This window comes from Lacerta agilis, chromosome 2 (assembly GCF_009819535.1).
Source record: "Lacerta agilis isolate rLacAgi1 chromosome 2, rLacAgi1.pri, whole genome shotgun sequence".
NCBI classification, from domain to species: domain Eukaryota; kingdom Metazoa; phylum Chordata; class Lepidosauria; order Squamata; family Lacertidae; genus Lacerta; species Lacerta agilis.
This window is the reverse complement of record NC_046313.1, coordinates 118,307,206-118,332,346: the sequence shown is the minus strand read 5'-3', so window position 1 is coordinate 118,332,346 and position 25,141 is coordinate 118,307,206. Positions and strand designations below refer to the sequence as shown.

The following is a 25,141-nucleotide window of genomic DNA, read 5'->3' as shown; positions in this document are numbered from 1 at the left end:
GCCTTTTTTGGGAAAGAAACAGCATCAAAATCTGCACAGGGGGGAGATATTAATCTCCTCCCCCCCTTTCCCCCAAGTCCAGCTGGGGGGGGCATTTCTTTAATTCCCCCAGTCTTTGCCTTGAAGCTTTTTAAAGGGCTCCTCAGACCTTGATTAGTTTCAAATCCTTCCATCCATGGGCTCATTTCCCTTGCCAAGCACTGATGAAGTGCTTTTTCATGTTTCAGGAAATCGAAAATGCGCCTCTTTCCTCCAGTTTTGGGGCACAAAAGCAGCACAGCAAACCCTCCCCAACTGCACCCCCCTAATATGGGAAACCCAACAAGGCTCTTTCCTTCGTGCCAAAGCAACCTCAGCCTCCCAGACTAGGAATTCCCAAGAAGCGAATTCTTTTTTCCTTTTGCTTCCTTCTCACATCAGCCTCTTTCTTACTCAGGAAGCTCCGGAAGCCGATTTCCCTTGACATTGTCCATCCCTCACCCCCCACCCAACTCGAAATCTCCTCCCTCTCTCCCAATCCAGACGCGACTCTGTTCTCCAGCTGCTTCCACTTCCTCTCCCCTGCTTGCCCTCCCGATCTCCTCCCCATTGAGGCAGGGGCTTCAGCAGCAGATTTCGGAGGGGGGGGGGTAGATCAGGGTCCTGGAGGAGCTCAGCCCTCCCCTGATGCAGGAGGTAGAGCCTGGGGGGGGGGCAGCAGTAAGAAGGGAGATGGGAGCTGTTAAACAGAGAGGAGCATCACTAGGTGGAATGGGGCTGCCACCCCTTTGAACGGAGGAGGACTGACTTCTGAGTCAACATGCACAGGGTGGGGCTGCAAATCCCTTTGTAGTTAGGGTGCACTGGTGGGGGGCACCCTTTTCTGGTTCGTCTCAAGTGTCTTCTCCCCCCCCCTACCCTCCCCCCCCACCATGGGAAGCTGCCTTGATCTCTGCTCTGCGCTTCAAAAAGGATCTTGCAATGCAAAACCTGCTGGGGGAGGAGGACCCCACATTGCAACAGGATGGTCTTTATCACGCCCCCCACTGATTCCCTCAGGGAAAGCGCGGCGCCCTTCCCTGCTTTCTTTGCACCCCCCCAATCCTCCCGCCTCCTTTCCCAGCCGCCCTGTTTGTAGATTCAGGAAGAGGGAAAGCAAATCCTTCTCCCTCCCCCCCCCATCCCCAAATAACCCCCCCAACATGCGGCACCTCTTTCTCCTCTTCTCCAAGTCCGCTTCTCTTTCTGGAATGAGGATAGAGACCCCTCTCCTCCAAATAGCCTTCCCCCCCCATAAAAATCCCCTTCCTGCCTCTCTAGGAAGCGGAGCTCATTGACCCAGAGGGAGGGGGAGTAACAGGAGATACGCCTCCTCCTCCTTGCAAACAGAAATTCCCTTCCCGGCGGGCAAGCTCTATATTCCCATTTATTTGGGGAGAAATTCATGGATTCCCAGCAGCGAAAGAGGACCCTTTAACAGCAAAAACAAAATAAAATAAAAAATTCCTTCCAGTAGCAGCTTAGAGACCAACTGAGTTTGTTCTTGGTATGAGCTTTCGTGTGCATGCACACTTCTTCAGATACACTGAAACAGAAGTCACCAGACCCTTATATATAGTGAGAGATTGGGTGAGGGGTATTACTTAGAAGGGTGGTGGGAATGGGTGATCAGCTGATAGGTGTGGAAAACCTGTAGATGACTCTTAACGGCTGCAATTAGTCTTACAGGGAAAGGCAAGGGGTGAGATGGCTAAAGATAGCTTTGTTATGTATAATGAGATAAGAATCCAATGTCTTTGTTCAGACCAGGTTTCTCCATGGTTTTAAGTTTGGTGATTAGTTGCAATTCAGCCACTTCTCTTTCCAGTCTTTTTCTGAAATTCCTTTGTATTAAGACAGCTACTTTGAGATCTGTTATAGAATGTCCTGGGAGGTTGAAGTGTTCTCCTACTGGTTTCTCTGTCTTGTGATTCCTGATACCAGATTTCTGTCCATTTATCCTTTGGCGTAGGTTTTAGCCTGTTTGTCCAATATAGAGAGCTGAAGGGCACTGTTGGCATTTGATTGTAATACACAGTGTTGGAAGATGAGCAATTAAATAGTCCTGAGATGGTATGTTTGATGTTGTTGGGGCAAGTAATGGTGTTGTCCGGGTTTATGTGGCAGCAAAGTTGGCATCTGGGTTTATTGCAGGCTCTGGTACCAGTGTCCATGTCGAGGAGTCCTGTTGTTGTATTATTGTGGGTGAGGAGTTGTTTAAGATTGGGTGGCTGTCTGTAGGCGATGAAGGGTCTTCCTCCCAGAGCTTGAGAAAGAGAACTGTCATTGTCCAGGAGAGGTTGTAGATCTCTGATGATGCGTTGTACTGTTTTAACTTGGGAGTTGTATGTGATTACTAGTGGTGTTCTGTTATTTCCTTTTTTGGGTCTGTTTTGCAGCAAGTTCTCTCTGGGTATCAGTCTGGCTCTGTTGATCTGTTGTTTAACTTCATCAGGTGAGCAACAGGACCCTTGAACGCAGGACCAAAGCCAAACCCCCAAAGATGGGCAAGGTGGGGCATTTCTCTCCAGGGAGTGTCACCCCCCTAGCTTCCTGGGATATGGCTCATGGTCAATCAATAAAAGCCCTAACACCAGGGGTGCATTTTGAGGGGTTGTTGCTGGGGTATGCTGAAGGACCAGAGTTTGACACTTGATAAAACAACAAAGGCAGAACAAAACAAAATGCACATCTCAATTATTATGGGACCTTCCTGCCAAGTGCAAAGCATAGACCCTCACTGAGAGAACGTTGCTCCCAAAGTGCCAGAATACCATAAGTAGTTTAGTAAAAGAACACAAGATGTACTATTATTGTATAATATCCCATGTCCGCCTATATAAAGTCGTACCATGGATCTCAAATGCCCTGGAACTCGGACGTTTTGTCTCTGAACACCACAAACCCGGAAGTGACTGTTCTGTTTGCAAACGTTGTTTTGGAACCTGAACGTCCGAAGGGGCTCCCAGGGCTTCTGATTGGGAAAGTTCAGCATCCACGCAGAACTAGGAGGGAGAGTGGGTTTTTCCCCCCATGGGAACTGGCGGGAGGGGGGAGAGGGAGGAGGGATGTCATTGTCTCTCTTCAAAACAAAAATAAAAAAATTCCTTTCAGTAGTGCCTTAGAGACCAACTAAGTTTGTTCTTGGTATGAGCTTTCGTGTGCATGCACACTTCTTCAGATACACTGAAACAGAAGTCGCCAGGCCTTTATATATAGTGTGAGAGAGGGGAGGGGTATTACTCAGAAGGGTGGTGGGAATGGGGGATTGGCTGATAGGTGTGGAAAACCTGTTGACGACTGTTAACGACTGCAATTGGTCTTACCGGAAAAAGCAAGGGGTGAGATGACAAAAGAAAGCTTTGTCGTGTATAATGAGATAAGAATCCAATGTCTTTGTTCAGACCAGGTCTCTCCGTGGTTTTAAGTTTGGTAATGAGTTGCAATTCAGCAACTTCTCTTTCCAGTCCCCTATTAAACCAGAATCCCTCCTATTAAGTATTGTTGTCAAAGAAGTCCCAAGCAAACTAAGAGAGGTCTTTCTGTACGCCACAGTGGCAGCACGAATTTTAATAGCAAAAAGGTGGAAAGAACCAGAACCACCTTCGATTAATAGAGTGGCAGAACAAACTGCAAGAGTTTGCCGAAATGGCTCAGTTAACTAACAGTCTGAGAGGTGGATCAAAACAAAAGTTTCAAGAAAATTGGGCTAGATATATAATATATATTATGCCAGCTTTTCAGTAAACTTGGAAGTAGAAAGAACAATATGAATTGAAAATTGGGTACCGGTTGATATAACAGTGTAATAAAGATATATAAGAAGACACTCGAATGTGTTGAACTACACTCATAGGTACGAGTGAAATATATGGTTGGGCTTGATAGGAAGTCGGATGGGTTTGGGAAATTTGCTGGTATTGTTTTTTTTTCTTAATTTTTGGTTCTTTTTGTCTTTTTCCTTTCTTTCTATGTCATTTCCCCTTTGCTTAATTATACGATATTTTTGTTTATTTTATTTGTATTATTACTGCTGTATTTGTATTTTCCTTTTACAAGTGTATTGAATTTGGAACCTGTTAGGGGTATCAACAAAATTAAGCAGATACAGTAATTGTAATTGTTTCTTATTTTTAATTTTTGTTTGTCCGGAATGTTTATTGTACATTTATGGTAAATACTGTAAATCTGATAACTGAACAATAAAAAATTTCATATTAAAAAAAGAAAAAAAATAAGAAAAACGCATTCAAATCAAGTAGCCTCACTCATTTCTAGGAATCTCTCCCTCTGAGACATAACTTAATCTCAGGAACCATGCAGTCAAAATTACAACCATCTTTGGCAGCACCTACATCTGCGAACAAACTTTTTCCCGAATGAAACATCTGAAATCTCCAACCAGATCCAGACTAACTGATGAACACATGCATCACTTGTTACGACAAGCAGTGACAAATATGAAACCGGATATTGACCATCTCATTAGCCAAAAGCAGGCCCATACTTCCCATTGAAATACTTACAATTTTACATTGATTAAAATCATTTTTCAATTTAAATATTGTATTTCCCCCCTATTTTTGTGCACTACAAATAAAATGTATGCAGTGTGCATAGGAATTCATTTATTTATTTTTCCAAATTATAGTCCGGCCCACAACAGTGGCTGAGGAACAGTGAACCGGCTCCCTGTTTAAAAAGTTTGAGGACCCCTGCTCCAGATGAGCTCTGTCTCCTATACTGCCTGCTCTTTCTACAGATTTCTGAAAGATGGGCCAATTAAGGGGGCACAGAGATTCCTCTCTCTGAAGGGAAATGACTCTCCTGAAACCACTGGCAATGCCCACAATCCCCTGTGCCACCTTCCCTCCCCATCCTGGTTGTTCCTCTCAGCACCTCCTTTATTCTGGCTGCCACCAGGGATTTTATCTACTATGCTGTTAATGTAGCCATGAATGAGAAGGTATTGTGAAGCAATGAATGCTTAAAATATAAACAACATAGGACGCTTTAAACATTACTTTCCAGTATTTCTGCGTTTTCATCGTTCCTTTATTGCAACTATAAAAATGTGATTTAAGCTGCTGTTCTTATAACAAGGATCCAGTTACAGTTAGGTAGCCGTGTTGGTCTGCCATTTTGTTGTTGTTGTTCAGTCGTTCCCAACTCTTCATGACCCCATGGACCAAAGCACGCCAGGCACGCCTATCCTCCACTGCCTCCCGCAGTTTGGCCAAACTCATGCTAGTCGCTTCAAGAACACTGTCCAACCATCTCATCCTCTGTCGTCCCCTTCTCCTTGTGCCCTCCATCTTTCCCAACATCAGGGTCTTTTCCAGAGAGTCTTCTCCTCTCATGAGGTGGCCAAAGTACTGGAGCCTCAACTTCAGGACCTGTCCTTCCAGTGAGCACTCAGGCCTGATTTCTTTAAGGATGGATAAGTTTGATCTTTTTGCAGTCCATGGGACTCTCAAGAGTCTCCTCCAGCACCATAATTCAAAAGCATCCATTCTTCGGCGATCAGTCTTCTTTATGGTCTGCCATAGTCAAAACAAAATAAAATAAGAAATTCCTTCCAGCAGCACCTTAGAGCAGTGTTTGCCAACCTTGGGCCTCCAGCTGTTTTTGGACTACAGCTCCCATCATCCCTAGCTAGCAAGGCCAGTTGTCAGGGATGATGGGAGTTGTAGGCCAAAAACACCTGGAGGCCCAAGGTTGGCGAATACTGCCTTAGAGAACAACTTCAAGAACAAACTTAGTTGGTCTCTAAGGTGCTACTAGAAGGAATTTTTTTATTTCATTTCGTTATAACAAGGAGTTGGACTTGACTTTTGGAGTCCCTTTCAACTCTACAGTTCTAGGATTCCAGAGCCAATCCTGCTTCCTAAATACCACTGTCGTGCTCCACTTTTCACAATTCTCCACTCCCAATTCTCTCTACCAAAGACCAAATATCAACAGACTCTCAGAACATGTTCACTCTCAATGAGCACTCCAGAGTCGCATTCTGCACATCCATAACAGTACATTGTATCTTTGATCATACTTACTATTGTGAAACATTGCCTTCATTGCTATAATACATATATGTACAAAATTCCATACAAACACCAGAACATCAAATATACTCCATGCATTTACAATTGATTTTTCCTTATATGAGTTTGCTGATATGAGGGACAAAGTGAACTCTGTGGGAAAAACATGGCAAACTCCATAAAACTAAATGGTTTCTCCCCCATAACAGTCTGTGGTTGCTTATTAAGAACTCCGTTATAATTGAAATACTTTCCACATTTCTTCAATTTAAACTGTTGCTTCTCTATGAGATCTTTGATGTCTTCTCAGAGTTCCATTCCCATTGAAGCACTTCCCACAATCCATACATTTAAACGGTTTCTCGCCTGTATGAGTTCGCTGGTGTCTTCTAAGAGATCCATTCTCACTGAAGGACCTCCCACAATCCACACATATATACGGTTTCTCCCCTGTGTGGGTTCTCCAATGTATAGTAATTTGTGAACACCGTCTGAAGTTCTTTCCACACTCCTTACATTTAAATGGTTTCTCCCCTGTGTGAGTTCGTTGATGAATTCTAAGATTTCCACTACAACTGAAGCTCTTTCCACACTCCATACACCTAAAAGGTTTCTCCCCTGAGTGAGTCCGTTGATGAATTCTCAGATTTCCACTACGACTGAAGCGCTTCCCACACCTCAAACATTTAAATGGTAACTCACCAGTGTGAGTTCGTACATGTGCTGCAAGATCTCCCCTCTGACTGAAGCTCTTTCCACAAATCATACACTTATATGGTTTCTCACCTGTGTGAGTTCGTTGATGTTTAGTAAGTGTTCCATTGTGACTGAAGCTCTGTCCACACTCTATACATTTAAATGGTTTCTCCCCAGTGTGTATCCGTTGATGGATTCTAAGAGTTCCACTCTCACTGAAGCTCTTTCCGCACTCCATACACTTAAAAGGCTTCTCCCCTGTGTGAGTTCGTTGATGTATAGTAAGGTGTGAAGACAGTCTGAAGTTCTTTCCACACTCCATACATCTAAATGGTTTCTGCCCTGTATGAGTTCGTTGATGTGTTGCAAGAGCTCCACTCTGACTGAAACCCTTCCCACAAATACATTTAAATGGTTTCTCCCCGGTGTGACTTTGTTGGTGCACAGTGAGTCTCCCACTACAAATGAAGCTCTTTCCACACTCCAAACATTTATATGGTTTCTCTCCTGTATGAGTTCCTTGATGCAGAGTAAGGCTTCCACTGGCACTGAAGCACTTTCCACAAACCATACACTTATATGGTTTCTCACCTGTGTGAGTTCGTTGATGTCTACTAAGGATTCCACTCTGACTGAAGCCCTTCCCACACTCCATACATTTAAATGGTTTCTCCCCAGTGTGAATCCGTTGATGTCTTCTAAGAGTTCCACTCGCACTGAAGCTCTTTCCGCACTCCATACAATTAAAGGGTTTCTCCCCGGTGTGAGTTCGTTGATGTACAGTAAGTTTTCCAGTTTCAATGAAGCTCTTTCCGCACTCCATACATTTAAAAGGTTTCTCCCCTGTGTGAATCCGTTGATGTATAGTAAGGTTTCCATTGTGACTGAAGCTCTTTCCACACTCCATACATGTAAATGGTTTGTTCCCTGTGTGAATTTGTTTATGTACGGTAAGGTTTCCATTTTTACTGAAGCTCTTTCCACACTCCATGCATTTAAAGGGTTTCTTTCCTGTGTTAGTTTGTAGATGTGTAGTAAGGTGTTCACTCACACTGAAGTACTTTGCAGATGGCCCCTCAAAATTCTGATTGCCTTCTCCATCACCTGGTTTAAAGATGGGGACAAGAAAATACTGTTAGGATTTCAAGGAACAGAACAGGAGAACTTAACATGCAGCAAGACCAATCAGCACTTTCTCTTCTTTTAACACCTCCAGCATCCCTCCCTCTCCTATGTACCACATCTTTCGGAAAGGAAAAATATGTACCTGAAAATAGTCTCAAGAACCCTTAGTATCCAGTTCTACCTTCAACTCCCATACCAATAACAAACTTAGTTGGTCTCTAAGGTGTCAGACCTACACGGCTACCTACCTGAATCTTCAACTCCCATGTAACACTAAGCACCAAGAGAAAACTTCTATGCTGAGGTGAGGCATCTATTGCCTTCCAGACGTGGTTGGATTGTAAGTACCATCAACCGAAGCAAAGATGACCAAGGACCAGGGATGGTGCAAGTTGTAGTGCAGCAACATCTGGAGGGACACACTTTCCCCATCTACCCCAGCCTGTGAAAATGCTGCACCTCTGTAATCAGTTTTCTCCTTCCTCCATGATCTGTAATATCTTGCTGCTACATTCTAACAAACTGTACACATCACATAACCTGCACCAGGATGCAGGAAAAGATGGGCCCTGTTCTGATCCAAAAGGGCTCTTTTTGTATTCCTACACACTGAAAGGAGACATGTGGGTGGTGCTGTGGTCTAAACCACAGAGCCTAGGGCTTGCTGATCAGAAGGTTGGTGGTTTGAATCCCCGTGACGGGGTGAGCTCCCATTGTTCGGTTCCAGCTCCTGCGAACCTAGCAGTTCAAAACAATACAGTGCAAGTAGATAAATAGGTACCGCTCTGGCGGGAAGGTAAACGGCATTTCTGTGCACTGCTCTGGTTTGCCAGAAGCGGCTTAGTCATGCTGGCCACATGACCTGAAAGCTATCTGCGGACAACGCCGGCTCCCTCGGCCTATAGAGCGAGATGAGCGCCGCAACCCCAGAGTCGCCCACAACAGGACCTAATGGTCACAGGTACCTTTACCTTTACCTTTTACACACTGAAGGAAACATATAAAGGAACAGTCTCACAGCAAAGTGGAAGTATGTACCTCTCAATTGGTCCAGGACAACATCCCTGTATTTTTCTGTTCCAGGCGAGGAGATGAGTTCAGACTTGAGTGTCAGAGTCTCTGCTATGTGGAATAAATAAAACAGAAGTGTTGTTTATGTCTTATGTGACTGTACAAATATTCAAAAATATTAATCTTGTGAAGTAAACAGCAAAGTATCTGGTGGCCCATTAAAAACTATTAAATGACATGGACCAGGAAAGCTCATGGCACCATAATTAACCTGTGAGTCTCTCTGTAGATATTACATAGGTTTTAGGGGGAAATTCATACCACAATATCAGCTTATGAAGAGTTACCTACTGACAAAAGTACATAGTTGTTATAAACTACAATCTTCAACATCAACTTCGTTGGACTGGTCATGTTGTTCGGATGCCTGATTATCGTCTTCCAAAGCAACTACTCTATTACCAGCTTAAGAATGGAAAGGGAAATACTGGTGGACAACTAAAGAGGTTTAGAGACACTTTCAAGGCAAATACAGTAAATAAATATGCAGTATAAGCACAGAAAATTGGGAAACACTGGCCTGCGGGCGCTCCAGTTGGAGAATAGGCTTTACTAAAGGTGTCATGGACTTTGAAGAAGCACAAACTCAGGACGAAAAGGAGAAACAAGATAAGAGGAAAGCACATTTGGCAAACCCTCACTGTGATTAATTCTCACCAAGAAACCTATGTCCCCACTGTGAAAGGATGTATGGATCCAGAATTGGACTCTACAGTCACTTAACGGACACACCGTTAAGACCGTGTTGATGGAAGACAATCTTATTCAGCTACGAGGGATCGCCAAAGAGGAAGACATGACATGAATAAATGGCTCAAACAGCAGATTCACACCTCCAACGTCTAACAGCCAGGAGGAATAAAAATGTTCTAGTTATCTCCCGCTTGGACTACTGCAATGCATTCTATGTGGGGCTACTTTTGAAGGTGACACGGAAACTGCAATTAATGCAGAATGCGGCAGCTAGACTGGTGACTGGGAGTAGCCGCCGGGACCACATAACACCGGTCCTGAGAGATCTGCATTGGCTCCCAGTACGTTTCCGACCACAATTCAAAGTGTTGGTGTTGACCTTTAAAGCCCTAAACGGCCTCGGTCCTGTATACCTGAAGGAGCGTCTCCACCCCCATCATTCAGTCCGGACACTGAGATCCAGCATCGAGGGCCTTCTGGCGGTTCCCTCACTGCGAGAAGCAAAGCTACAGGGAACCAGACAGAGGGCCTTCTCGGTAGTGGCGCCCGCCCTGTGGAACGCCCTCCCATCAGGGGTTAGAGAGATAAACAACTACCTGTCATTTAGAAAATACCTGAAGGCAGCCCTGTTTAGGGAAGTTTTTAATTTGTGACTTTGTATTGTATTTTGGTATTTGTTGGAGGCCGCCCAGAGTGGCTGGGGAGACCCGGCCAGATGGGCGGGGTATAAATAATAAATTATTATTATTATTATTATTATTATTATTATTATTATTATTATTCCCTTACCTAGAGAGGCCACCATCTCATAATTCTCCTCCATGACTTCCTTGTGCAGAGCTCTTTGGCCAGGATCCAGCAGAGCCCACTCCTCCTCCGTGAAAAACACAGCCACCTCCTCAAAGGTCAAGAGGGCCTGGAAGAAGAGGAGGAAGTAAACAGAGCTTCTCTTAGATGCCCACCATCCTGACTCAACCCAGAGAGAAGCTGGGTTGTCCCACCTGTGCCTCTTCCCTCCTCCCTGCTCCCGTTGCTCTTTCCCTACCTGAGGAAGCTGCCTGGCTCCTCTTTCCACTCCACCTCTAAGAAGAGACCGTTCAGAGGGTATCTCAGAGGCCATTGCGTTGCCTGTGGAAAAGACGGAGGAGGAGGAGGCGTAAACTGGGCCACTTCTGGGACTCTCTCAGCTGAGATGCACTTCAATTCTGGGAGCAGCTTTTTAAGGAGAACAATGCAGAGATGATGATGATGATTATAGTTTATATACCGCCCTATACCCGGATGTCTCAGAACAGTTCACAGAAAGGCAGATTTATTTAGGGTGGGAGACATTTACACAGCATTCCTTTTACAAATTACAAATACCAGGAGTAATAAACTAATACCCATAAATTCTAATTACAAAGGCATTGGTACTGGTTCCTTTCTACAGGAACTTTATAACACTATAAGCTGCTTGAGTTTTTAGGGGGACATTCAGCTTTGGTTTGTAAAGTTCTAGGATCACATCCAAAACTCTTAACAAAGTTTCGCAAAAAGCATTACGGTCAGTACCTCTGCAGACCTTGGTTTTCCTTTCCTCCGAACCAGGAAACCAGTTTCTGACCTTTTGATATATTTAGAATAAAGAAAGTAAGACAAACTCCTAAATTATGTGCAGAATTTGCAGTCGGAAGAAAAGCAACATCTGGAGTGTACCAGGGTGCAGAAGTCCCATCCAAGCGGAGCAGATGGAAATATTTAGAGCACTCTATGCGCTAACATGGATTGTACTTTAGGGGACAGAGATATGAAGTTCAGTGGCTTATGGCCCCCCTAGTCCTTCCTCTTACGAACCTGTGTGTGTGTTTTTGTGTGTACTCTTTTATCTTCGCTACACTGCGAGGAAGGATAGGAGGAGAAATAATCAGGGGGTCGAAACTGGCCACAGGGCGTCCCTCCTCTCCCTGGTGTAAACTGTTATGGAAAAATCCAAGTACGAGGCTACTCAAACTACCTGAGGAGAAATAAAAGGAGTCCAGCCAAAGATCAAGTTTATTGCGCAATAGTTTCAAGCCAAGACAGAACAAGACTGAACACCATCGTTTAGGTGACCCCCCCCCCCAATTCCATAACAAAGCCCAGCACCTGAACTGCAGGGTAGGGAACCTCAGACCCAGGGGCTAAATTGACCCTCAAGTCCTTTCTCTCTCTCTCTCTCTCTCTCTCTCTCTCTGGCCCCCAATAATTTCTCAGCGCCACACCCTCTTTCCAACACTTCCCAGCTGCTCCTGGGGGGCTTTTGTGTGGTTGGAAAAAAATCCCTGGAAGGCAGGAAGCTCCTGGGCAAAGATCAGAGTGAACTCCATACATAGCTCCACCAACTCTATCCTCTGGCCCTGCCCATTAATGCAAAGTGGCCCCTGGATGGCTGCTCAGGAGCCAATGTGGCCCTTAGGTTGGATAATGGTCTCCACCCCTGTTCCAAACACGAAACAGGCTCTCATCCTGGCTCACCTTGCAGGGTTCTTGTGTGAGCATTGCCCAGGTGGTGGGCTTTGGATCACCTAAAGCCCTCCTGGCAACCTGGATGGGGACGAGGCCAGACAGGAGTGAGGCTGGCAGCACCGGCAGAGAAAGTCCCTCAGCACCTCTGCGATGGGCCAATCCTGCAAGACAGGCCAGATCTCCCACCCCTGGGTGCTTTGAATCTCCTTTCCCCAAGAGGATATCTGGAGAAGCCTCTTTTGGAAAGAAACGGCATCAAATTTGCGCAAGGGGGAGAGATTAATCTCCTTCCCCCCTTTCCTTCAATTCCAGCTGGGGAGGGGGCATTTCTTTAATTCCTCCAGGCTTTGCCTTGAAGCTTTTAAAATGGCTCCTCAGACCTTGATCAGCTTCAAATCCTGCCACCCCTGGGCCCATTTCCCATGCCAAGCAGGAGGAAAACTGATGAGGTGCTTTTTCATGCTTCAGGAAATTGAAAATGCGCCTCTTTCCTCCAGTATTGGGGAACAAAAGCAGCACAGCAAACCCTCCCCAACTGCACCCCCCCAACATGGGAAACCCAACAAGGCTCTTTCCTTTGTGCCAAAGCAACCTCAGACTCCCAGACTAGGATTTCTGAAAGAGGAGCTGGGGGGGGGGCTCCCCCTTTCTTCTCACATCAGCCTCTTTCTTACTAAGGAAGCTCCGGAGGCCGATTTCCCTTGACATTGTCCATCTCTCACCCCCCACCCAACTCGAAATCTCCTCCCTCTCTCCCAATCCAGACGTGACTCTGTTCTCCAGCTGCTTCCACTTCCTCTCCCCTGCTTGCCCTCCCGATCTCCGCCCCACTGAGGCAGGGGCTTCAGCAGCAGATTTCGGGGGGGAGCATATCAGGGTCCTGGAGGAGCTCAGCCCTCCCCTGATGCAGGAGGTAGAGCGGGGGGGGAGGAGGGGGGCAGCAGTGAGAAGGGAGATGGAAGCTGTTAAGCAGAGATGCGCATCCCTAGGTGGAATGGGGCTGCCACCCCTTTGAACGGAGGAGGACTGACTTCTGAGTCAACATGCACAGGGTGGGGCTGCAAATCCCATTGTAATTAAGTTCCACTGGGGGGGGGGCACCCTTTTCTGGTTCGTCTCAAGTGTCTTCGCGCCCCTCCCCTCCCCCCACCATGGGAAGCTGCCTTGATCTCTGAGCTTCAAAAAGCATCTTGCAATGCAAACCCTCCTGGGGGAAAACAAAATCGAAAATTCTTTCTAGTAGCACCTTAGAGACCAACTGAGTTTGTTCCTGGTATGAGCTTTCGTGTGCATGCACACTTCTTCCTCCTGGGGGAGGAGGACCCCACTTTGCAACAGGATGGCCTGCATGATCCAGCCCCCCCACCCCATTCCTACAGGGAAAGAGCGGAGCCCCTCCCTTCTTTCATTTCCTCCTCCCCCCCCCCATCCTCCCGCCTCCTTTCCCAGCCGCCCTGTTTGTAGATTCAGGAAGAGGGAAAGCAAATCCTTCTCCCACACCCCCCAACTCCAAATAACCCCCCAATATGCGGCACCTCTTTCTCCTCTTCTCCAAGTCCGCTTCTCTTCCTGGAATGGGGATGGAGGTCCCTCCCCTCCGAATAGCCTCCCCCCACCAAAAAAAAGAAAAACAAATTTCCTGCCTCTCTAGGAAGCGGAGCTCATTGACCCAGAGGGAGGGGGAGAGGGAGGAGATCCGCCTCCCCCACCTCCCTGCAAACAGGAATTCCCAGGCAACAAGCTTTATACAGTATTCCCATTTATTTAGTGATTAATTCATGGGTTCAATTCCTGGCAGCGCCAGGGAAAGACGACCCCCACCCCACCCCCAACTTCTGAAAAGCCCCCTCCTGGAAAGCGGTTCAGAGCAGGAACTTAAGACAACCCTAAAGGCTGAACGACTGAACAACCTGCGACGAACCTTCCTGCCCGCTACCCCTCTATTACTAAGTGTATTATTTCTGGCAAATAGAAGGGGAAGAAATGGAGGCAGTGAGAGATTTCACTTTCTTGGGTTCCATGATCACTGCAGATGCTGACAGCAGTCACGAAATTAGAAGACGCCTGCTTCTTGGGAGAAAAGCAATGACAAACCTAGACAGCATCTTAAAAAGCAAAGACATCACCTTGCCGACAAAGATCCGTATAGTGAAAGCTATGGTTTTCCCAGTGGTAATGTACGGAAGTGAGAGCTGGACCATAAAGAAGGCTGATCGCCGAAGAATGGATGCTTTTGAATTATGGTGCTGGAGGAGACTCTTGAGAGTCCCATGGACTGCAAGAAGGTCAAACCTATCCATTCTCAAGGAAATCGGCCCTGAGTGCTCACTAGAAGGACAGATCCTGAAGCTGAGGCTCCAGTACTTTGGCCACCTCATGAGAAGGGAAGACTCCCTGGAAAAGACCCTGATGTTGGGAAAGATGGAGGGCACAAGGAGAAGGGGACGATAGAGGATGAGATGGTTGGACAGTGTTCTCAAAGCTACCAAGATGAGTTTGGCCAAACTGCGGGAGGCAGTGAAGGATTGTGCCTGGCGTGCTCTCGTCCATGGGGTCGGACACGACTGAACAACAAATTATTTTCTGAGGTGTTTGGGGTCACTTTTTCTATCCACCCTACCTCGATTCTTGAGGTCCGTCTGTGTGAATAATCCCCTTTTATTATAACTAGGGATAACTTAGTAACGGGGTTCTCTTGTCCAGCTGTCGTGGCCTGTTATACACACACACACACACACACACACACACACACACATATATATTGCTCTGGGCTCCTGGGTTGAGAATACCTCTCAGCTCTATACCTCTCTCTAAGAGCGGTAGACTCGTAATCTGGGGAACCGGGTTCATGTCTCCACTCCTCCACATGCAGCTGCTGGGTGACCTTGGGCTAGTCACACTTCTCTAAAGTCTCTCAGCCCCACTCACCTCACAGAGTGTTTGTTGTGGGGGAGGAAGGGAAAGGAGAATGTTAGCCGCTTTGAGACTCCTTCGGGTAGTGATAAAGCGGGATATCAAATCCAAACTCTTCTTCTTCTTCTTCACTTCCTCATGAGCATCCATATATGGCTTGACCAAATAAATGCCTCTTTTCTCTTGGCTCAACCAAAACAAGTTTCAGAACATCATGTTTCGCGTATTTCATTAGTTCATCAGCTTAGTTACATCTAGAATATAAACTCTTTCAGTATAACCGACTAATCTGCATCCTATCCTAGCCTAACCACCACTATCCTGGCCCCACACCCCTCTTCTCCCTGTCTCCACACACACCCTCCCTCTTCTCAACTGCCAAAACCGCTGTTCCCTCCTTTTAAACTGGGGATCGCCCCACCCCCAAAGGATGAACTGTCTCTCAAAATGAAGGTGGCTTAACTCTTTCTGCGCTGGGATATCATACCTCCTCCACCCCACCCTAGGGCCAATCCGTCACAGCCTCCGCCCTCCAGCCCCGCTAGCAGTGCCGCCCTCACCCACTTCTTCTCAAGCAGTGGCGCAGCACTGCCATCAAGGGAGCCCTGGCGCCAACAGGAGGCTCGCCGATGGCCTCCCCGTATCCGTAGCCTGGCCCTGCCCGGCAGAGCACGAGGGGCGCCAGAGGGATCTTCACGCCAGGGCACCAGATAGGGTTAAGACAGCCCTGTCCACACCTTCTGGGGGGAAGCTTTTTATCTGACCCCCAAAATCACTAAACAATCTATCCGTCCTCATTCAGCATTTGCCTTAATATAACAATATTTGACCCCATATTCTAGGCTTCAATCTAAAAAATTTATTTGCTTTCTGTTCACAAGCAATAGGAGCTTGGATTAATAACATATGGACCATTGCTCTATCTATCAGAACACTTCACATTCCATCGGTGTCTAATCAAAGGCATCTCCAAAAAAGATACCTTTGACACAATCTTAATGTCAGCAGCAGCAGCAGCAGCAGCAGCATCACAGAGGTATTTGTCGAGTAATTCTCCTCCATGACTTACTTGTGCAGTTGTACATTTTAGATAAAAGTTTTTCTTAATTTTTTTGTTATAATTTTTTTATTCAATTTTTCAACAAAAGTAACAAAAGAAAAAAAAAGAAAACATACACAAAAACAATATCAAATCCATAACATAGGATTGTCTAAATCCTGTGACTTGCCCCGCCCGACCCCCGGTTCTTTAGATTTCCTTTTCAACTACATAACATTTCTACTCCAAGTTCTTCTTCTTCTCCCGCCCGTTACAAGTGTTCTTATAATCCTGCCAATGTATTAACCTGTTTACAATACTTTTGCAAATATATAATTAACATTTCCCATTTTAAAAAAAATTTCTTGTCATCTTGCTTTCTGAGCTTTCCAGTTAGTTTCGCCATTTCAGCATAGTCCATTAACTTGGTTTGCCAATCTTCTTTGGTTGGGACTACTTCCTCTTTCCAACTTTGGGCTAACAGTATCCAGGCAGCCATCGTAGCATACAAAAACCATTTATTCTGGTCCTTTGGAACCTTTGGTCCTACAATCTATCTATCTATCTATCTATCTATCTATCTATATCTATCTATCTATCTATCTATCTATCTATCTATCTATCTATCTAAAAATGTTCCTATTGTGTGCGCAACGGTTACCACCTTGCTCCGTAACCGCTGGACCAAACAGCATCAAATTAGGACACAGCGTTCTCACTGCAACCCTGCTGGAAAAAAATGGATAAAGATCCAAAAAAGACAGTGGTGGGGATTACAACACAAAGAAGAAGCTCAATGGCAGAGCAAGCACAAGAACTAGACCTCCGAGAATTAATTCTGAGTCTGAAAGGCGATATTGGAGAAATAAAACAAGACATCACAGAAATTAAAAAAGAAATGAATGCGATGAATGATAGGTTTAAAGGATTGGAAGGGATGATAGAAAAAATGGAAGGGAAATTGGAAGCAAATGAAAAAGAAAAACAAGAAATTAAAGAACACTTGAAAAGAGTGGAGGAAAAGACTACACAATCTGAAAAGTGCATACAAGACATTCAAACTAAAAACCAAATAACTGAAAATGCTGTGAAAAAACTCTTCAAAGAGAAAAAAGAATGGAAAAAAGACTCAGAAAAAATAAAGAAAGAAATGGAAGAACAGAAAATGATACAGGAGGCAACACAGGATGCACTAGCTATGATACAGATGCAGTTGCGCGAAAAACTTTGAGATTTAGAAATATAGCAGAAAAGCAAAATGAAGAAATAGAGGCAAAAATAGTGTGTGAGCTGGCGAAATGGCTGGAACTAGAGGAACAAGAGGTGGAAATACGTATAGAAAAAGCCTTTAGGGTTAACTCAAAAAAAGCAAAGATGAACAATTGGCCTGGAGACTGTTTAGTGACATTTACAACTTTGTGGATGAGAAATAAAATCTTACAAACAAAAGGAAAGAGGAAATTAAAGATAGATGGAGAAGAAATAATAATCTTAAAAGAAATCCCTCCCAGGCTGATTCAAAAGAGAAGGAACTATCAGTTTTTAACTAGAGCCTTAAAAGCCAAGAGAATTTTCTTTCGTTGGGAATATCCAGAGGGACTGTTGTTCTCGTTCAAAGGAAAGAGAAGAAGGTTTGAGACTGTGTTGGAAGCAGAAAGGTTTTCAAGAACTTATGCACAGGAACTGGGGGGAGGAAAAATAAAATCTGTCAAAGAACAGCGACACAACCAGGAGGAAGAAGAAGAAGAAGGTATCGCAGAGACCGACGCAGGAGAGGAAGTAGAAGAAGAGGAAGAGGAGGGAGAGCAAAAAGACTGAACTGCACAACGCAATCACATACTCAGATCATCAATCCACACCATTAATTGAACAGTATATTTTAAAAGCTGGGTTGTCTTGTTTTTTATTTATTTATTTGTATCTATTTGAGTGAATAAACATGAAATTAAAGTCGATCTGTTGGAATGTAAACGGTTTGAACAATAAAAAGAAAAGAAATAGGATAACCCACACATTAAAAAAGGAAGGTTGGGACATCATTTGTCTCCAGGAAACGCATGTAAATAAAAAACATGAAAGAGTCTTAAAAAATGATAGATTAGGATTAGAATTTATTTCATCACACCCAAGTAAGAAAAGAGGGGTTGTGATGTATGTAAAAAGTAATTGGGAACCAGAGCTAGTCTGGAATGACAAGGAAGAACTGTAATAGTTAAAACATTAGTAGAAGGGAAAAGATGGTTCTGGGTTGGTATATATGCACCTAATGGGAGTAAAATTGCATTCTTTAAAAATCTGGAAAAACAATTAATGAATTATGTGGGAGAAAGGATAATAATTATGGGAGACCTGAATGGAGTCATCAATCCTGAATTGGACAAAACAACTTCAAAGGAAAAAAAGGAATATAAATTACCGAAAATATTCTCAGTAATGATGGGAAAACTTGATTTGGTAGACGCATGGAGGTATAAATTTCCCATAAAAAAAGAATTCACCTTCTTCTCAAATAGGCATCAAACCGCAAGCAGAATAGACGGTATTTGGATACCGAAAGAGCTGTCATTAAATATACAAAAAATAGAAATTGGACGTCAAACATTTTCAGACCATAACCCAGTAACAATGATACTGGATGAAGAAAAACAAGAGAAAAATAAAAAATGGAGCTTAAATGTGTTCTTATTAAATAACAATAAAATTAAAAAAGGAGCTCAGGAAGTCATGAAAGAATTTTTTGAATTAAACAATAATGAAGAGGTAGAATTAAAAACAGTTTGGGACGCGGGGAAAGCAGTGGCGAGGGCCTACTTTATTCAACAAAACGCCATAAACAAAAGAAATAAGGGAAAAAAACAAAGCGATTCTATTAGAAGAAATAAAAACCAAAGAAAATTTTTTATATAAAACTGGGGAAAAAGAAGTAGAGCACGAATTAAAAATTCTAAGAGCACAATACCATAAGATTATAGAGCAGGAAATGGAGCAACAAATTCAGATCTGGAAATACAGAAATTTTGAATGGGCTAATAAGCCCAGCAAATTATTGAGCTGGAAAATTAATAAGAGAAGGAACGAAAGGTTAATAAATAAGATTAAATCAGAAGGGAAAACTATAAATAAGACAAATGAGATTATGAAAGTTTTTGAAGAATATTATAAGGTTTTATATCAAAAGGAAGCATTACAGGATAGGGATATCAAGGAATTCTTGACTAAACACAAATTACCAAAATTATCACAAGAAAAAATTAACATGCTGAATAAAGAAATCACCCTATCAGAAATAAAGGAAGTAGTTAAAGACATGAAGAAAGGGAAAGCACCAGGACCAGATGGTTTACCAATGGAGTATTATAAGAATTTAGAGGAAGTGATATTAATACCAATGAAAGAATTAATGAATAACAGTCTTAGGAATGGGATAATACCAGCATCATGGGAAGAGGCATTGATAATGCTTATACCAAAACAGAACACTGATTTAGAATCCCCTCAAAATGATAGACCAATATCATTGCTAAATTGCGATTACAAAATCTTCACCAAAATATTAGCCAACAGACTAAGTAACACATTGGATGACCTAATACATAAAGATCAAGTAGGTTTTGTCAAAGGAAGACAAGCTAAAGAAAATATAAGAAACATAATAAATATAATGGAATGTCTAGAAAATAATAGAAGGAAACAAGCTGCAATACTGTCTTTGGATGCAGAAAAGGCTTTTGACAGGGTCTCATGGCAATTCATGAAGAGAGTACTCAAAGAAATAAACTTAGGAGAAAATTTTGAAAGGGCAATTGAGACTATTTATGACAATCAAAAAGCAAGGTTAATAATTAACAAGTTGACAGAAAACATAAATATAACAAGAGGGACGCGGCAAGGTTGCCCCGTCACCACTCCTATTTATAATCGTCTTAGAAATTTTACTAAAAAACAAAAGGGATGATGATAAAATAAAGGGGGTGGTGATAGGAAAAAAGAAGCACAAGATCAAGGCTTTTGCCGACGACATACTTATAACAACGGAAGACCCTTTGAATAGCATCCCAAATGCATTACAGGATATAAAAGAATACGGCAAACTTGCAGGCTTGAAAATAAATTTTGATTAAAAAAAAATGCTCGTAAAAAATTTGGAGGATAGAGAAAAGAGAGAATTACAAGAGCTATCAGGTTTAAAAATTTCTAAGAAGTTAAAGTACTTAGGCATCCAAATAATGACTAACAGCTTAGATCTGGCAAAAGAAAATTATGGGGGGAAATGGAAACAAATAAGAAATAAATTGGAACTATAGTCCAAATTAAAAATCTCATTATTAGGTAGAATATCACTTGTTAAAATGGGGGTATTATCCAAGATGAATTACTTATTTCAGAACCTACCACTGTTAGGAGGGACTGGCTACTTCAAAGAATGGAAGCAAGACATCACCAAATTTATTTGGAATGGTAAGAAGCCACAAATTAAATATAAAAACCTAATTGATCACAGGGAAAGAGGAGGGTTCGGGCTACCGGACCTAGAGCTTTATCATGATGCGGCAGCATTATATTGGATTAAAGATTGGATAGAGTTAAAGAATAATGATCTATTAGACTTGGAGAGCGATGGATTAGGTTTCAGTTGGCACTGGTATCTTATGAAAGAAAAAATAAACAAACAAAATGTATTTATGAATAATATGAATAATATTATTAGAAAAGCATTGTACAGAGTTTTGGTCCATTGTACAGAGTTTGGTCCTGTGTCCTTTTGGGGACAGCATTGTACACACACTTGTGTCACTGTGGCCCCCCCCGGCACATTGCTTTGAGATGCTCTGGAACGGCCCCTTCTTCCCTGTGCCCCCTTCCCTCCTCATGCAAGACGTGCAGCTGGAAACAGAGCCTTTCCTGGTTGTGCCACTAAATACCCCTTTTATTTCTCCTGCCACCAAATATATCTATGCACAATATATCTATAAATCAAAAGAATAGATGAGGGTTTCAAGATTGCCTTGGGCATATAAGTAGGTGCTTTCAGTCTTTCTGTGTCTTCATGGTTCCATTATTGCAATTATAACAGTGGGGGGTTATGCTGCTATCTAACAGTACATTAAATATTATATTATGCTTACTATGGTGAAATGTTACCTTCATTACTTTAAATACATGTCTAGACAACATTACATAAAAACAACAAAAGCTCACATAGGCTGCATGCAATTAAGATTGATTTCCTGTTACTGATGTAAAAGAAAGTGTCAACTTGGAGAGAAACAGGTTCTACACTCTAAAAAGCGTTTCACAATAGCCAAAGCAGATTCCACCCTCCTTCTAAACCATTTCTCCTCTTTGAGTTAATTGATGGCCAGTAGAGTATCCATTCTTACAGCTCTTACTCCTCAGAGTCTTTTGATGGTTTTTAAGACTTCCACTACAACAGAACCTTTATCCCAGGCGTCGGCAAGGTTATCCGGCCATGGGACGGATCAAGCCCACAGAGAGTGTCCGTGAGCTGGACATGCACAGCGCAATGCTGGAAATCGCTTCTGAGCATGCCGTGGCACCAGAAATCACTTGTGCCTATGCCCAGACACCGAAAATTGCGCCTGTGCAGAAGCGATTTTCTGTGTCTGGACATGCACAGATGCAATTTCCGGAGCTGCCCGGCAGGCGGGCAGCTCGTGGGCTGGTAAAATGGTCTTCTCCCCTGTGAATCCGTTGATGTTTTCTAAGGCGTCCACTCTGAAGCTCTTTCCACACTCCATGCATTTAAATGGTTTCTCTCCTGTGTGAGTCCGTTGATGTTTTCTAAGGTGTCCACTCTGACTGTAGCTCTTTCCACACTCAATACATTTAAATGGTTTCTCTCCTGTGTGAGTCCGTTGATGTTTTCTAAGGTGTCCACTCTCACTGAAGCTCTTTCCACACTCCATGCATTTAAATGGTTTCTCCCCTGTGTGAGTCGGTTGATGAATTATAAGTGCTCCACTGTCAATGAGACTCTTTCCACATTACATGCATTTAAATGGTTTCTCCCCGTGTGAGTCCGTTGATGTTTTCTAAGGTTTCCACTCTGACTGTAGCTCTTTCCACACTCCATGCATTTAAATGGTTTCTCCCCTGTGTGAGTCCGTTGATGTTTTCTAAGGTGTCCACTCTCACTGAAGCTCTTTCCACACTCAATACATTTAAATGGTTTCTCCCCTGTGTGAGTCCGTTGATGTATTCTAAGGTGTCCACTCTGACTGTAGCTCTTTCCACACTCCATGCATTTAAATGGTTTCTCCCCTGTGTGAGTCCGTTGATGTATTCTTAGTGTTCCACTAGTAGTGAAACTCTTTCCACATTCCATGCATTGAAATGGTTTCCCCCCCGTGTGAGTCCGTTGATGAATCGTAAGGTGTCCACTCTGACTGAAGCTCTTTCCACACTCAATACATTTAAATGGTTTCTCCCCTGTGTGAGTCCGTTGATGTATTCTAAGGTGTCCACTCTGACTGTAGCTCTTTCCACATTCCATGCATTTAAATGGTTTCTCACTCTTGTGAGTGCGTTGATGAATTCTAAGGTGTCCACTGTGACTGAAGGTCTTTCCACACTCAATACATTTAAATGGTTTCTCCCCTGTGTGAGTCCGTTGATGTTTTCTAAGGTTTCCACTCTGACTGTAGCTCTTTCCACACTCCATGCATTTAAATGGTTTCTCCCCTGTGTGAGTCACTTGATGAATTATAAGTGCTCCACTGTCAATGAAACTCTTTCCACATTCCATGCATTTAAATGGTTTCTCCCCTGTGTGAGTCCGTTGATGTTTTCTTAGTGTTCCACTAGTAGTGAAACTCTTTCCACACTCCATGCATTTAAATGGTTTCTCTCCTGTGTGAGTCCGTTGATGTTTTCTAAGGTGTCCACTCTCACTGAAGCTCTTTCCACACTCCATGCATTTAAATGGTTTCTCCCCTGTGTTAGTCGCTTGATGAATTATAAGTGCTCCACTGTCAATGAAACTCTTTCCACATTCCATGCATTTAAATGGTTTCTCCCCTATGTGAGTCCGTTGATGTTTTCTAAGGTGTCCACTCTCACTGAAGCTCTTTCCACACTCCATGCATTTAAATGGTTTCTCCCCTGTGTGAATCCGTTGATGTTTTCTAAGGTGTCCACTGTGACTGAAGCTCTTTCCACACTCAATACATTTAAATGGTTTCTCCCCTGTGTGAGTCCGTTGATGTATTCTAAGGTGTCCACTCTGACTGTAGCTCTTTCCACACTCCATGCATTTAAATGGTTTCTCCCCTGTGTGAGTCCGTTGATGTATTCTTAGTGTTCCACTAGTAGTGAAACTCTTTCCACATTCCATGCATTGAAATGGTTTCCCCCCCGTGTGAGTCCGTTGATGAATCGTAAGGTGTGCACTCTGACTGAAGCTCTTTCCACACTCAATACATTTAAATGGTTTCTCTCCTGTGTGAGTCAGTAGATGAATTGTAAGTCCTCCACTCTGACGGAAGCGCTTTCCACACTCTATGCATTTAAATGGTTTATCACCTGTGTGAATCCGTTGATGAATTCCAAGTTTTCCACTCTGACTGAAGCTCTTTCCACATTCCATGCATTCAAATGGTTTCTCACCTATGTGAGTTTGTTGATGAATTCTAAGTGCTCCACTTTCAATGAAACTCTTTCCACATTCCATGCATTTAAATGGTTTCTCCCCTTTGTGAGTCCGTTGATGAATTCTAAGGTGTCCACTGTGACTGAAGCTCTTTCCACACTCAATACATTTAAATGGTTTCTCCCCTGTGTGAGTCCGTTGATGTTTTCTAAGCTTTCCACTCTGACTGTAGCTCTTTCCACACTCCATGCATTTAAATGGTTTCTCCCCTGTGTGAGTCCGTTGATGTATTCTTAGTGTTCCACTAGTAGTGAAACCCTTTCCACATTCCATGCATTGAAATGGTTTCTCCCTCGTGTGAGTCCGTTGATGAATTGTAAGGTGTGCACTCTGACTGAAGCTCTTTCCACACTCAATACATTTAAATGGTTTCTCCCCTGTGTGAGTCCGTTGATGAATTGTAAGTTTTAATTTCTCAGTGAAGCTCTTTCCACATTCCATGCATTTAAATGGTTTATCCCCTGTGTGAGTCCGTTGATGCATTCTAAGGCTTCCACTTTTAGTGAAGCTCTTTCCACACTCCATGCATTTAAATGGTTTCTCCCTCGTGTGAGTCCGTTGATGAATTCTAAGGACTCCACTATAAGTGAAGCGCTTTCCACATTCCATGCATTTAAATGGTTTCTCCCCCATGTGAGTCCGTTGATGAATTCTAAGGTGTCCACTCTGACTGAAGCTCTTTCCACACTCCATGCATTTAAATGGTTTCTCCCCCATGTGAGTCCGTTGATGAATTCTAAGGTGTCCACTCTGACTGAAGCTCTTTCCACATTCCATGCATTTAAATGGTTTCTCCCCCGTATGAGTCCGTTGATGAATTGCAAGTTTTCCTCTCTCAGTGAAGCTCTTTCCACACTCCATGCAGTTAAATGGTTTCTCCCCCGTGTGAGTCCGTTGATGAATTGTAAGTCCTCCACTCTGACGGAAGCGCTTTCCACACTCTATGCATTTAAATGGTTTATCACCTGTGTGAGTCCGTTGATGAATTGTATGTTTTAATTTCTCAGTGAAGCTCTTTCCACACTCCATTCTTTCAAATTGTTTTTCCTCTCTCTTTTCACACTCCATGTATTTAAATGTTTTCTTGGTTATTCCTATTGAACATGGCCCACCAGAATTCTGACTGTCTTCTCCATTGTCTTCTTTCGACCAGGGGAAGGGGGAGAAAATCCTATTTGTTTTCTAGGAAGAGAACAGAGGAATATTACACACATCAATCAGCACCTGCTCTTATTTTAACATCTCATACATTCTCTCTTGTCCAAATACCAAAAGATTTGTTGCTAAATATACAAAAAATAGAGATTGGACCCCAAACATTTTCAGACCACAACCCAGTAATGATAACACTTGATGGAGGAAAACAAGAGAGAAACAAAAAATGGAGCT

At 43.4% G+C, this 25,141-nt stretch overlaps 2 protein-coding genes across 2 annotated transcripts in view; both read right to left on the bottom strand.

Moving 5' to 3' along the window:
• LOC117042595 (zinc finger protein 91-like) overlaps nucleotides 1-25,141 on the bottom strand; it is a 258,539-nt gene that overhangs the window by 24,164 nt on the left and 209,234 nt on the right. The gene's annotated exons all lie outside the window — the stretch shown is intronic.
• Nucleotides 21,982-24,412, bottom strand: LOC117042202 (oocyte zinc finger protein XlCOF6-like). The gene has a single exon (XM_033141727.1). The coding sequence runs from the start codon at nucleotides 24,383-24,385 to the stop codon at nucleotides 22,052-22,054; it is 2,334 nt and encodes a 777-aa protein (XP_032997618.1). The 5' UTR covers nucleotides 24,386-24,412; the 3' UTR covers nucleotides 21,982-22,051.

Excerpts from the sequence above, each read along its gene's own strand:
- LOC117042202 (XM_033141727.1), bottom strand. The coding sequence starts at position 24,385 with ATGGGGGAGAAACCATTTAAATGCATGGAATGTGGAAAGCGCTTCACT.